We start from the raw sequence: 15,324 nt of genomic DNA, 5'->3' as shown, positions 1-15,324 counted from the left end.
ACTTAACAATTTTATACCAGATGGGCAAACAAACACGAATCTCACACTGCAAAATGCTGAAAACGGGAAGAAGTCACAACATTTTGACGCATGTTCTCAAAAAGCCAAGCTTCAGTTTGGGTTTCCTTCAAGCAAACCTGGAAATGTGAGGCTTTGAAAGTGCAAATACCTGGCTGTTTCACACACTCAAAGGGTGGGACAAAGGGAAAAGGAGGATGACGATGGAGCAGAGCAGACCACTGGTCCCCCCGTCTCCGCTGCTGCCGCTCATCAGATGCCAGCTCCTGCCATGGCTGACTGGCTGTTTGGGTGACGGTGTGAGAGCCAGTCTGCCCAGTCTCATTGTCCTCCAAGGTCACCGTGACTGTGTGAAAACAGTGCCCTTCCTCCCAGGACTGAGACTCCCCTCTGGCTGTGAAGAGATGACGAGGTGATGGCAGTCATGTAATGGTTCTGCTGGAGGGACGAATGCTTCGTAGTGCTTCAAGCATGTTTCTGACAAACCAGACGGCAAGCATGTGTCGCAGACTATTGTGAGTCCGGCAAGCTGGGGTTAGAACAAAGCGGAATAAAAGATGCCTCTCAGATGAAAAGGATGAAACTGGCAATCGCTTTTCAGTCTTCATGATGCAGCCGCTGGAGCGGTGATGAGCGAGTCGGTCAGTGACGATGTTTAACGTAAAGGTTCAAGTGAATGAAAGCCGTTGTGCAACACACATCGAGAAGCAAGTTGTGAAATTGCCAAACAAATGAGGAACAGCAACCTCAAGACTGGACATGCCTGTGTGTACTTAAAAAGGAAGGAAAGTCCTTATTCTTCCTCTCAGAGCGACCATTCTTAGCGTGATGATGCAAAGTGGGTGACATTACCCACATGACCCAGTCTGGTCAGTGTTCTGACCAGTTAACCATCTGTGCTGAAAGTGACTGGCAATGTTTTCAAAACGATTACAGGCATAAAAGCAAATGAGCCAGAACGGACCAGCGTGGCGAATGATGCGATGAGGTCGTCTCAAAGCGGAAATGTTATGAATGCTGCAGATATGTCAAAAAGCGCTGTGGCGGCTCCACACAGATCCCGGTACCTGGGAACTCAGGAGAAGCCCGGGGTTTGTCAGATGACAGCATCAGCGACCAATCGTCAAGCTCGGACCTAGTCGATGCCGAGAGTTGTCGCAGGAACTGGAGACTTTCATCTCCAGCTGCAAGAGCGAAACACGTCAGAGGAGCTCATCGAACCTGCGTTTGATTATAATGATTCCAACATGGGCTCACACACATACCTCCATCTAGGTCACGAGACAGTCGCTTGCTCGCAGAGCGCGTGAAGCGAGGGGCTGGCCGGTCGATCAAGGAGCTGGCCTGGCGGGTCTGGGCCTGCGTACGCCCGCTGTACCGGAATTTAGAGCCCAATACGAGGAAGGGACGTGATGAGGGGGGCTCCACTGTTGGAACTCTGCGGGACAAAAACTGTGTTTCAGTGCTCGACCCACGAAACAGGATTTCAAATGTTACATCATTTCAAATGAAAGGATTTTGCAATCCCTAAAAAAGGTGAGCAACAACTTCTACCGGTCTTATTAAGTAGACAACACCTTTGAAGTTTAATTCTCAAGGTCAGGACCATATAAGGCTTAAGCTGCAGAGGCCAGTTAGCCAATTATCTAGGCCTAGGGCACAGGCAGAGCCGTACAGTGACTTCTGTTGCTGGGCAGGAAAGTGTCATTTTAGAATAAAGCGAGAATGACTTACCTGAAGAAGGTATGGTGCTCAACGCAAACTTTCCACAGCTTCTTCGAGGCCTTGTAGTTTGGCAGTCTAAAGCCAATTGTGCTTTCATACTGCTCGAGCTGGAAGTGAGAAGTTGAATGTAATAACCGTATGTCGACGTTATTCTGCCATGCTGTATGCCATACTTCCCAGAGCTGCGTTGAATGGTCATATTGTAGATCATGTCAATTCTAAAAGACAATCTCTTATGTTAAATATTATAAACCTCATTTATTAAATATTCATAATAAGAATAGCTAGAGAATAATCTGGAACCAAAACCCAAAAGATCTGTGAACATCAACTTTTTTGTATGAAGGTTACACCAGTCCATGTTTATAGCCAAAACTAACATACAACGCAACCAGATACAAACCACAATGAGATTATGATCCAACATGAACAATCTAAATGTAATACTCATGGAGTAAATGCAGTAGAAGAACACAAAATACATCCAAGAATGGGTCCAGCGATATAAATCCATGAGTAAATTCAGTTCCTCACAATACCAAGACCAAAGTGCCAGGTAGGATGTAGGAGAAAATATTGGTGGTTTCCACGAGTTAAGAAAATAAGAACAACAATCTAATTGCTTTTCAAAAAAACTGAATGGAAAACATGAATTGAGATTTACCTCTGATGGCCTTATTTTGATAAAGAAGCTGCTGCGTTTGTAGGAGATCTTCAGCACTTTTGGCCAAGGGAAGCGGTTGATCCTCAGCTTGTCCTTGTACACCATCAGACCACTAGAGCACACCCCCAGTGTAATGTCCACACCCTCCAGATCCTGCATGCGGGAAAACAGGATGAAACAGGTGTGATATTGGATCGCTGCGCGCCATCGCCCTGCTCTTCCCACAACTACACTACCATTCAAAAGTTTGGAGTCACTTAGAAATGTCTTTATTTTTCAAAGAAAAGCACAGTTTTTTCAATAAAGATAACATTAATCAAAAATACACACTTATCCATTGTTAATGTGGTAAATGACTATTCTAGGTGGAAACGTCTGGTTTCTAATGAAATATCTCCATAGGTGTATAGAGGCCCATTTCCATCAACTATCACTCCAGTGTTCTAATGGTACATTGTGTTTGCTAATCGCCTTAGAAGACTAATATCTGATTAGAAAACCCTTGTGAAATTATGTTAGCACAGCTGAAAACAGTTATACTGGTGATATAAGCTATACAACTGGCCTTCCTTTGAGCTTGAAGTTTGAAGAACAAAATTAATACTTCAAATATTAATCATTATTTCTAACCTTGTCAATGTCTTGACTATATTTTCGATTCAATTTTCAATTCATTTGATAAATAAAAGTGAGTTTTCATGGAAGACACGAAATTGTCTGGATGACCCCAAACTTTTGAACGGTAGTGTACATTGTGTATGTTGTGCAACAAATCTGGTTGCAACTGATGTAATAAAAGCATGCTGTTGCAAAAACAATTACCACTTTAGAATTGCCATGAAAACGCCGCACCATCAGTTTAACCACACAACACTAATCTACTCAGGAAACAACATTTAACAACAATACTAACGTACCTTGGCTTGGTGCAGGTCAACTCCATACATGGCAAGCTTCTTGGCATTTTCCAGAAACATCATGTCTGCCTGGGCTGGATTCATTGACCTGGAAAAACACAGATGATGAGGGTTATTTTAAGGACCCGTCAAATCATCCAGTTATACAAGCGCTGAAGATGCAGAGACCCTTTACAGTTTGGGGCTGCTGAATTGTGCTTCCTCAAACATGAAGAAACAACGGTCAAAACACCACCATGTAGCCAGTCAGCTCCCATCCCCTTTTACCTGTACGTGCGGTGTAGCTCCATCACCTTCTCCTCCAGCTCCTTGCCCTGACCCGGGGCCAGGCTCAGATCCTTCACGTAATCTACCCCGTGGAGCTCGGGGTCATACTCTCCGAGCTCGGACTGGGCTGTGTAGGAGCCCAGCATGGACAGCGTGACGAAGGAACAGGGAAGAACACCTTGCAAAATGTCCTTCCTCAGCTGCAGGCACAGGAAGTACCTAAAGAAGATGTGACAAAGGAAATAAATAAACTCACTCATGGAGATGTAAAAACTGTAGTCCATATTTAATGAGGTGATAAAAGATTATACTGTCGTGACATTTTTGTGAATTCATGCTTGAGAAAGAGGAGAAGGTGGAAAATATATGAAGCTAAAGCAAACAGGTGCTTCGCATAAAGACGCAGATGGAAACAGCCGGGCTCCGTCCAGGGTGTTAAAACCTGCTCATGCAACAACATGTTGTATCTCAGAGAATAAGCCGATTTCCCCAAAAGAGGAACGACTCCTTGAACACGAGAGACATTCACCTGGTGAGGTCTTCGGTAAGATGTGCTGGATCAGGAGGGTAGAACTTCACGCTGAACGTGAACTCGTACACAGCACCCGGAACCTGCTTCCTGATCTCTTTGGTCGATTCCAACCATGTCTGCGGACATTTGGGGGGAAATAAAATAAACATCTGGCCACAACTTTCACTGATGTGTAATATCTCGTTTTGCTCTCGCGGAGCGACTAAAACTACCGGAGAAGACACGGCAGCCTACCTTGCTGGTCGGGGTTGCCCAGGTAGAGAGGCCGAAGTAATCTCTCTCCAGCAGGTTGACGTGGTCACACACCTTGGTGAGAAGTTCCTGGACTTTAGCATGTTTCTACACGAGAGAGCGGGAGAGAGACAGAGGGACATTCTTCAGTCTTCGTAACATTAAACAAACAAGACAACATGGGGTAATGTGTGACGTCTCTTACGTCGAGCTCACACTCAAACTGAGTGTTGTCCAGCAAGGTGACTTTGCATTGCATGGTTTTCAGTCGTTTGGAGCCTTTCGCCTCTTCTGCCTTCTTCTCCGGCTTCTTTTCTTTCGCAGGCTTCTCCTTCTTCGCCTCCTCCTTCGCCTCCTCCTTCTCTTCCCCTTTGACTTCTTTCTCCTGTTCTGCTGCTTCTTCTTCTTCCTTATTCTCCGCCTCGTCCTCCTCCTTCACTTCCTCCACAACTTCGGGCTCCGTTTTTATTGCAGCGTCTTCCTTTTGTTCCTCTTGAACGACGATGTGCTGAGAAGAGTCAAGACGAGACATTTACGAAGCATGTCAGATACAGGTGAAAAAAAGAAAAGCGGGTCAACATTTTTATCCTATTGTATTTATTATGATCGGGCTTTACTTAAGATGACGACAGGTTTGAGTGAACAGCAAATATGCTGTAGCTGCTGCTTGTACATTTTAGACCAGCATGGAAGACTTTTGTTTCGGGCCAAGCTTTCAGCTCAAATCAGCGTTGTGACTTTCGCTGAGCAAAGCTGTCCACATCAAATATTCATCAGAAAAGGAAAAGGAAACGTGTGTTCCTCCACGACAATCCAATCTGCTGCATGCATGTGTGCACATGAGAGCTTCTTATTTCTCACACACTGGTGATCAAAGGAGAACTTTGACATTTTGTGTTGCAGTTTTTTTCTTTCTTGCCAAGAGTTAGATGAGAAGATGAATAACCGTCCGTTTCATATGATGCTACAACCAGCAGCTGGTGAGGATAGAAAGGTGGAAACAGAGAAGCTGGCTCCGTGCTAAGGCCTGGCCGACCCACTTGCTTTAACATGCTTTATTTCCTGTGTTTAATGAGCACACAAACCACAAGTGTAAAAACAACAAGGGGTGAATGAATGAGTGTGTGACTGTTTTTTTGGCCTGGGGCAGCAACCTCCTGAAATCTTGTTATCGCAGTGCCAACCAGCAGGAAGTCACTGCATCGACAAATCCCACTGAAACCACCAGTTGTCATTTTAACACTCAAATGTTTGAAGTGCCGACCAAAAGATATTGGATTTAGTTTCATTTGGACTAAGTCCGACGAGCTGTGTCTCCATGTTCCACTCTTTCTGCTGAGCTAAGCTAACTGGCTGCATCCTTATGATGAAGAGTGGGAACGATCTTCTCGTGACGAGAGAGCGAATCAGTGGCGTGATGTCCGAGTGTCGCGCTCACCTGTGTCTCCGCACTGCTGACCGAGTGGCGGTCAGGAGCCTGTTCAGTGTCCGGCTCAGTTTTAAGCTCGGGCTCTGGCGCTGCTATCGGTGCTTTCACCTGCTCCTCCTTGGGCCCTTTTGCCTCCTTCTCCTCTTTCTTTCCTTTGTTCATCCCCTTCTCTTTTTTCTTTTTTTCCTCTTCCTTCTGTTGCTTTTCTTCGGTCTTTACATCCTCCTTGTCATTATCTTTTTTCTGGACCTCTTCTTTCACCTTGTCCTCGTCTTTCTTCTTAGCCTTCTCCTCCTCCTTCTTCTTGGTCTTTTCTTCTTCTTTCTTCTTCTTGGTTTTTTCAGCCTCCTTAGACTTTTCTCCCTCTTTCTTCTTTGCTTTTTCTTCTTCTCTCTTCTTCACCTTTTCTTCTTCCTCTGATTTCCTCTTTGCCTTTTCCTCTTCCTTCTTCTTCACCTTGTCCTCCTTATCTTTTTTCTTTGTAACCTTCTTGTCAACTTTTTCCTCCTCTTTACTCTCTTTCTTTACAGCTTCTGCCCCCTTCTCTTTAACTTCAGCAGCCTCCTTCTGTTCTTCTTTTGTCTCCAATTTGTCCTCCTTTTCTACAGCCTGTTGTGTTTTCTCCTCCTCTTTATTTTCCTCTTCCTCTTTCTCCTCGTCGTTTTTCACTTTCTCCACATCCCTTTTCTCCGCTTTCCTCTTGGCTTCTTTCTTTTTCTTTTTACTGCCCCTCTTCACAACCTTTTCTTCTTGTTTCTCTTGTTGCTCTTTTTCTTCCTCCTTTTTCACTTCTTTTACCTCAGATTTTTCTTCCTCTGCTTTTGCCTCCTTCTCTTCACTTTTCACGTCTTCCTTCTTTTCCTCTTCGGAAGTTTGAGCTTTTTCCTCTTTGTCCTCCTTTTCCTCTGCGGCTTTCTCTGCCTCGAAGCCCTCTCCCTCAGAGCCTTGTGAGCGGCGTTTGAGGAAGGAGGAGAAGAGGCGAGACAGGCCTTTGCCAGCAGAGGTCCGGGTACGAGGCTTCAGCTGCTCTTCCTCGGGGGAGGTGGCGACGGCGGCGGGCCCAGACTCAGACGCCTGCTCCTGGGCCTTCTTGCTCGACTGCTCCCCCTCCGGTTCGGACGCCGCCGCCGGCTTCTGCTCGGGTTCAGGCTCGGGCTCGGCGCCGCTGGCCTTCTGCTTACTCTCGGTGTCGGCCTCGCTCACTGCACTTGCCTCTGTTGTCATGGTAGCCACTGGGAAGGAGAAAAGAAGAGTCAGAGATGGAGAAAGGTCACGTGACCTTTCACCATCATGAAGTACAGCATGACTGTTCTTGAACACAACAAACACGATAAGGAGCAGCAGACAGTCTATCAGCCGGCGTTTACTCGGAAACATTACACTTCACTTTGCAGAATAAAGGAAGTGTACTAATGTTTATCACTAATGTTCATGTTCGAAGACAATGATAAAAAAACTTAAAAATAATCCCCCAAAAATGTTTTGTTCATTTTCAAGCAAAGTATTTACTGATCCTGTATCGTTGTTGTTTTTTTTACATCATTGCGAAAGTGAATAACTTTTAGTTTAGGATCTTGTGATCTAAACAATTGTGATGTCACGATTTTACATTGTATAGGTCAAACAATTAATAGATGCATCACGAAATATATGGTAATGATGAAAAAGAAAATCTCCCATCATGTAAATAAGGTCATCTGTATGCGTGCTTCATTATTCTCATTTGCGGCTGAAGCTCTAATCATGAGCACATCGGACAATAAGTAATTTAGAGTGCTGCTCTGGGTAACTAACAATAACATAGAGTGTTATAAATGAGATTTATTCCCAAAAAACATGAAGGCAACCGCCACCCACAGAATATATTCGAACTCAGACACACGTACACAAACATTACTGCAACACACAATAGCCCTCCTTGTTGACGAGTGTGTTCTGAAGGCGAGCTCCCGACGCTGCCTACCACTGACTCATTAAATCTCCCTGACACAAAGGAGGCATTCTGCTCCCGAGCTTCATATTAGCACCGACAGGATCATCCTTGGCAAGCACGTCTGGCTCTTCATCGCACACGTCCCTCCTGCACAGGTCATCTGAGGCGATAGGGCCGTTGATACCACGATACGATATAAAATGGTCAATAAATGGTTTTAAATCAATATTTCTCGGTAAATTAGATCACAGCGGGTCGTGCTGCAAACTTATGATCCGGACTGCTTTATCAAAGATACTGTCGATCGAAGCAAATTGTTACCGGCTGTCCGTTTTATGGCTGATACCAAGACCGCTGTCAATATGCAACGACCTACCTAAATGAGTTATTACATAAAAATGTAATTCACAGTCAGTAGAGTTGCAAAGATGAGTTGGTTCAATGATTAGTTGATCGCCTGAATTCATTAATTGCAGATGAATTCATTGTTATTTAAAAAAAAAATATATATATATATATATACTTTCTTTAGTCTTTTCAAATATATTTAAAACATTTCCAAAAAATCTTTTCAGTCACTCTGAATTGAAAATCTTTGAGTTTGTCTGTTAGTCAGAAATACTGGAAACAAACTATGAAACTTGGAGGGACATTGTTCAGACTCACATGAGACTAAATAATGTATCAATTCATAAAAAACATAAACAGCTGATTATTTGATGAATCAAAATAATAATTTGTGTCAATCCCCAAACAATCGCACAGTACAAGAGCCTCGGAGTTGAGTAAATATAACTTTGATTCACTAGTTTGGCAGCGAGAGGAGAGATCTGGTATATTTAGAAACTTCTAACCGGCTGATTAAATCAAACAACTGCAATGCACTGCAGGTATTACGCAATCCCGCTGCACCTTCTCCTAAGATATATCAGTTACAGTAGATCACATTGCAATCAATGTTTGTCTGCAATAACATTTATTCGCAACATGTCTGTACTAGGCATTGTCTAAATGATGACTAATGTGGCTGTGTTTGTCTCTTCAATATGTAGTTCAACTCAAGTCCCACTCTGCCTTGTCTAGGGTGGGGGAGGGGGATGCTAGACAGGCAGGCCAATCTTCCAGATGTACAGGGCCGTCCCAAAGGGTACAGCCTGGCCCTCTACACTTCCCACTGGCACTACAGGACAGCAGGAGGGGAGGAGGGGGTACGCACACAGACCAAATCCTCTTTAGCCCTCCCTTTGTTTGTGTCCAGTGACCAATAACTGTGCTGCACACTATAACTAATCCTGCCTACCCTTCCCCCCACAAGACCCCCCCATAGGCCTATTCCCTAGGTCACCACACACACATACACACACACGCATCAATGCTCCCGGGCTCCTCTGGGTCTTTTAATGCTCCGTCATCTAAATTGTGATTGTCAGAACACAGACATGCTTCTAATGGACCAGCTGAGCTCGTGTCTGCTGCCTCCTCTGTTTTGTGTTTCCCATCTCACATCTCTGCTATCAGCCAGCTGAGCAGACCGAACCGGCATCATGACCGATTCAGGTAGCGGCGGCCTCGCCGAAAGATCTCTAGAAAAGCACCATCAATCTCTCATAATAAGATGCTCATTTCATTTTTGTTGGTGTGGCGGTAATTAGATAAAATATTGCCGTGCTGTAATAAAAAAAGATCTGCCCTCAATCCTGTATAATTAGTGTCACTAATGAGCTAAATAATAGATGAAGAAGTAGGCCACCCTCGAGCAAGAGTGAGCTCGCAAAGAGGCTTGAATTAGGGTTTGATTTAGAGTTTCTGTGAATTGAAATTGAATGTAATGTTCCCACGGGAAGATCATTTGAGATGCGTTAAGACTCTGTGAAGTGTACTCAAAGGAAACTTAATGTTTTACTTATTCTGTGACAATTAATTAGTTCCAATGCTTAAACAGTGTGAGCTCCATTTCATAAATAATTCTCATTAAAATGATGATAAAAAGCTTGCCCAGTGACCCGCTACTAATGCCAAAACTCACTCTAATTAAACATTAATCCAGGTCTCAAGTTGTTTAAATACACAAAAGGTACCAAAACCTTATTTGCCAGTGATGTTGCAGTGCTGCGACGGCATTTGCGCGTGATGAAATGAGACGAGAGGGCTGAATGGGGGAGAGGAGGTAGAAGTGTATAAATAGCTACATGTGCTCAGGATGCAGAAACTCATTAGCCTTTACAGACAAGCTCATGTCTATTTCTGTTCACAGTGCGCTGCACACGATGCGCATTTGCACATGTGCATACATGTGTGCACATGTGCAAATGCAGACATCATTCTGTCTTGGAGACTGACTGACAAACAGCGGCAGCGCGACAACAATGTTACCCTGTCGGAATACTAGGACAAAAAGAAAGCAGGTTTCCTGGGTGCTGAACTGAGAGTAAGCTGAAGGAATTAGAAGGAGTTTAGAGTTAATCATCCCCCAAGTGACCAAGTGAGATTATCTCCATCTCTCTACCTGCCCACTGTCGCCATCTCACTCAGTCTCAATCTGTCTCTCTCCACTCTGTCTGTCCCTCAGGTCTGCGTGCATCTTTGTGTGAGATAGAGCGAGAGAGAGATGAAGGGGAGAGAGAGAGAGGAGCCTGGCAGAAGCACAGTCGTGATCAGCTGTGCTGATTCATGGTTTCATGAGGAGCCCCACCTTCCTGGCTGGAAATCAACAGAAATGAACCTAAAGCCAGGATATCAGTCCTCTGGCCACACGGTGGCTCGATTTACTCTCTCAGTAAACACAGGCACACATGCCAAAATGCACACAAACACATGCCTGACCGTTTGTATGTTCAGTTCATACACACAAGGCTGCCCAACAGATAACAAATCCATCCATCCATTTTTTTCCATATGTTCATGATTATGGAGAGGCATATGGAGAGGGACTCAAACATCTGTACACGCTTTGCACCTGTCATCATAGATTATTTACCTTTTGTGTGTAGAGCGTTATACACTCAACACAAAAGGTATTCGGCGACGAGTTTATTTTAGTCAAGTCCGATGTGTAAGCCTATCCCCAAATCTCGACTGATCAATACGCACAGATGGTCTGTGAGCCCGGCGCTGTAACTCGAACCGACATGGGGAAAAAAAGGAAGGAGCGTGATTGATTTACTGCGGTCGACCTGAAAGCCATTCTGGATCCATCTCCAACATCAACTCAGCCAAAACCCCTTGGAGGAATCGTGCAAATGTACATTAGTGCACATTGATAATGGAAAGTAAGAGTCATTAGCTAGAAGATTACTGTAGGAGTACTGTGAACTCAACTTCGATTTAAATATTATAATCTGATTTTAAATATGATTTGGTAAATTATGAAACTTTTTTAAGCTCGTAAAACCCACAGCCTCCATCACTTATGGAGGGAAGAGGAAATTGTGGCGGCTGTTGCTTATTTGGTAATGCACACGCAACAAAGTAGTCGTCTAATTGCACGAATGCATCATAACTCTCAAAAGAGGATTAACACCAGCAAGCTCTTGCTGGTGACCTCACTCTCACGCAGCAGAACCAGAAAGATCCTTCAGCGTCACTCGAGCAGCTTTGCATTCACAACATTGCTGAATCAGCAGAACAGGGGACCCCAAGCACCCGGGTCTTATCTCTGTCATGTTTTAACCTCCGTGTTAACTTCTGTCGCTTTTGCCAGTGCTGATGCGTTAATGTCTCGGCCTCATTCTTCCTCCGGCCTATCTGCAACGCTTCATAAAAGATTATCATATATATCCAGCAGTATCATCAATGGAGATGAGGCTTATTGGATGAGTAGCTCTTAAATGTGTTAGCAGAGGAACAGACACATATTTAAATATGCCACCCTCCAGCAAAGACATATGTTTAACCCGTGCACGCCTCTTGGGGTAAAAGCAAGTCTTGTCACGTAGAAAATAAAAATTCAAAAGCAATGCTTCTCATCTCCGATACAGCCTAAAAAAAAAAAAACATCTGTGCAGACACATACTTATAAATCGCTGTAACACACATCACAGAGAAGCATTAGAGACCAAAAGCACCCTGACATAAAGTAAATCATGTGGAACAATAACTACTTAACATAACAAGTAGTTGGGGGATAAAATATGACAATCAAGTCATATTTAGTCCATTCAAAATATTCATTTAGGATTTGTTTATTCCTATACACGATATATTATTAAACTATATTATCAGAATTCAGAATATAACCATGTCTTAAATAAAAGACCTTTTTTTAAAGAGTAAGTTTTCCTCAATTCTAAAAAATAAATAAAAACAAGGGCGCCCTTTTTTTTTAAATCAGACTAACAACGTGCATGCTCATCCATTTCTACAAAAACAACAAAAAACACAAAAACAACGCATCGCTGCCTCCGCTGAGACGGGGCACTTATGGGTGATGTATGGGGTTGTTATAAAACAGCAACTGGGCTTAATTGCGCAACATATAGGCTGTATAATTGTAATTCGCTTCAACAAATCATCGTGGAAATATCGCAAGGCAGTAAAGCCTCATTCGACTTCAATTTCAACTTTTTTCCGTCTCAACCGAACATTAGCACAGTTGTCGGCTGCATCGGGCCAACGTGCCGGGGGATTTAAACAATCTGTGGATAAAAATGGCGCCGAATGTGCAACCACACAAATACACAGCAACTCATCCCGAACGCCCGGGGAACATACACCTTAAACGTGGCTTACCTACTATAGGATCAGCATCAATGGGAAAGCAAAGGGCACAAAATCCGACAAAACCCTTTATTCCGCGCGTTCACAGGAGAAACAATGTTGCGACGCGCGCTTTGTTGTGCTGGAGGTGTCCGATGCTCGTAAAGGGGCGGAGCCTCACGCGGAAGACTTGAGTTGACCAACTGAGCGCCGACCAGCACGAGCTGGAGGAGATGGGCACAACTTCCATGTGGCGCTGAGCAGATCTGCACTCAATGCAAGGCGTTTGTTTTAAATATGTTAAGATGCTGCAGAAACATCACCACACCGAGAGTTCAGGTCTGCAGACAGATTTATATGAGTGGGAATAATAATAATACTCAAAAAAGGTGTTTTACATTATCAGGTATTCACAAATCATCACTATGCCCCGTTGAAAAAGTCAAAATCAGGCATGGAGTAAAAAGAGGAGGGGGAGGGGAGGAGCGGGGGGGTCAGAGAGTGCAATCAGTAACACAGTGCAATGTCCAGAAGTAGGAGGGAGACAGCAGGAATATTCGTCCCAGTCTTTTCAGACACCAACGTGGTGCATTCATCTGCACGGTGTGAGGCTTTCAGGGAGACAGCCCCAAGCCATTTGGTGAGATATTAAAATAGGCAGTTACACATTTATTAGAAACTGAAAATATGTCCAAACAGATCCACCCTCAACCATCTTATCTACAAATAAATAAAACAAACCAGCGCGTGCACAAAAGCTGTCTTAATGGGCCCCGGCATGGTCCCCACCCATCTGCCTGACCCCATTAGGGCCATACGGCTCATATGCAGAAGGGGGGGGGCAGTAAAGGGGTTCATTATTCCCACCGCGACACGGGGTAAGGCACCATCACCGTTGTCTCACAGAAGGAAGTTCATGCGGCATGCACAGCAGCGTCGCATGTCATTTCCGGGCAATTTATTTGAGGAAAACGTCTTACCAGGACAAAGATGACTTTGCCAATCGTGTCATAAAGTCCAAAAGAGGTATTAAGACGCAAGACACCAAACAACAGCAATGTCTCTCTGGCACAGTAACTGACGGTTCTCGTGTTTTCGTCCCCCTTCTTCAGACTTTGATCACTGAACACAGCGATGACACATAAGCAGCACAAGAACGGGTGGCGTTACACATTAACTGTAACAAGGCGCATCGACAGGAAGAATCCGATGAATCGCAAGAAGGGAGTACTTTGGGATTCGGCTCATTTCTGTTGCCTCTGCTTTAGTTTGGGATGAAGTGATTACAGAGGCAGAGCGGGGGAGAGAAACAGGGACTGCATGAACTCCTCGTGTTGCCTTCAGTTGCTTAGGAACCCCTGCCCTACCCTGTGCCTCCTGCAAGGAGCAGGTGTTGAGCTAGACCCAGGAGAGGGAGGAGAGACAGCACGGAGAGGGGAGGAGAGGAGGAGCAGCACTTACTGACCCACAGTCCCTCGAGACAGTGACAGGCTGCAACCACAGACTCTGAGACGACCCACTCGCACAGCGGACACACCCAAAACACTGACGCACACTTCCTGTTGCCCCGGCCACTCATTTGTTCAAAAGCACGGGCAAACACGCACATGCCACGCACACACACACACACACACACACACACACACACTGCCTTCACTCCCATATATTGTGTAGAATAACTTGCGCAGCTTTGAATATGCTCTAAATATGAATTTTGAGTGCATGTGATGGAGGCATGGTTGCAGGGGTTGATTTGTGCCTCGGAGCTCTCAAGAGCACTAACGGGATTGATGGTAGCAGCGCATCAATATTCATAGTGCACCATTATGTTATGAAGAATTCATGAACCAGGAATGGTCCATGTTTCTGCTCCTTTCTGCCAACAGACATGTTGTCCATTCTTCTTGTCTCGGGCCGAATTCTCACCTTCATTCTCGATTAATAGCATCATGTGTGATAACTAAGAGAATATGACAGGTCACATTTCCCAAGAGATGAGTCATGGGTTTTTAGCAGCTAGTAAAACTGCCATAAACATTTGCCTCCAGAGACAATGCTCAGCGATGAGTAAAATTAGATATGCAATGCTTATATAATACATGCACTTGGATGTCGTCTGCGACATCTTTAGAAGACAAGGTACAAAGCCTGGAGCTCACAGTACGATGAACACATTGTGGCAGACATTCTAGGCCACCTCAGTGCATGCGACATTGTGTTTGCTCATCTGACGCTACTGTAAATAGAGGTATGTCTTAGTTTACACTGCCCCCTAGTGGAGATGCAATTTAATCAACTATTCATATGCATGTGGCTGATTTAACTGAACAGTCAGTTTTGCAATAAAAACTGTGCAAATGTTAGTTTCACCCAAAAATATCGTCATATATTTAACATTATTAATAATAGATTTGATTTGTATAATGCATAAAACGGTACTTAAAGCACTTTACATGGTAAAAACCAACAATAGAATGTGAATTGCACTGTAATAACAATGATCATATCTCCTCTACACTTTACACAGGACAATTGTGTTATAAATGTGTGTACTCCAAGTTATATAATAAAAATGCTCCATGGTCAAATATAAAATCACTAAACACACTACAAATGTTAATTATGTGCTGAGTGTATGAGTGAATGAGTGAGTGAGTGTGAGAGAGAGAGAGAGGGAATCCCCGCCGATACTTTAGCACAGAGCACATTGGGGTAAGGCATGTGTGTCCATAAGAGATAAAGATGTGTCGGTGTCACACTACCCCTCCCAAAACTACTGACAGCAGTGCATCATTATTTTTAGGGGGGGGGGGGGGGGGTTACATATATAATGGTAAAATAATCGTTACTCTGTCTGTACTGTTTGCTAAATATCCATGCATCGGTGCAATATCCTCCAAATTAGCCACATTG

The 15,324-nt window shown here is 44.1% G+C and overlaps 1 protein-coding gene across 13 annotated transcripts in view; it reads right to left on the bottom strand.

The window, feature by feature from the left end:
• The window catches only part of LOC130188025 (uncharacterized), a 31,160-nt gene that overhangs the window by 14,105 nt on the left and 1,731 nt on the right, over nt 1-15,324 (bottom strand). For 11 of the 13 annotated variants that reach the window (XM_056406066.1, XM_056406069.1, XM_056406071.1 and 8 more), the window contains exons 2-12: nt 5,793-7,015; nt 4,560-4,862; nt 4,358-4,462; nt 4,121-4,239; nt 3,592-3,810; nt 3,325-3,412; nt 2,408-2,560; nt 1,753-1,850; nt 1,284-1,456; nt 1,086-1,202; nt 170-412 (exon numbers count right to left, since the gene is read on the bottom strand). In XM_056406066.1, coding sequence (XP_056262041.1) covers nt 170-412; nt 1,086-1,202; nt 1,284-1,456; nt 1,753-1,850; nt 2,408-2,560; nt 3,325-3,412; nt 3,592-3,810; nt 4,121-4,239; nt 4,358-4,462; nt 4,560-4,862; nt 5,793-7,007 — 2,833 coding nt within the window. In that variant the 5' untranslated portion in view covers nt 7,008-7,015. Of the gene's footprint in view, nt 1-169; nt 413-1,085; nt 1,203-1,283; nt 1,457-1,752; nt 1,851-2,407; nt 2,561-3,324; nt 3,413-3,591; nt 3,811-4,120; nt 4,240-4,357; nt 4,463-4,559; nt 4,863-5,792; nt 7,016-12,444; nt 12,573-15,324 lie in introns of those variants that run through there. The other 2 variants (XM_056406065.1, XM_056406062.1) reach the window with 2 other exon arrangements.

The sequence above is a fragment of the Pseudoliparis swirei genome, chromosome 22 (genome assembly GCF_029220125.1).
Source record: "Pseudoliparis swirei isolate HS2019 ecotype Mariana Trench chromosome 22, NWPU_hadal_v1, whole genome shotgun sequence".
In the NCBI taxonomy this organism is placed as follows: domain Eukaryota; kingdom Metazoa; phylum Chordata; class Actinopteri; order Perciformes; family Liparidae; genus Pseudoliparis; species Pseudoliparis swirei.
The sequence above is the reverse complement of the archived record's forward strand: the minus strand, read 5'-3'. Positions and strand labels throughout refer to the sequence as shown.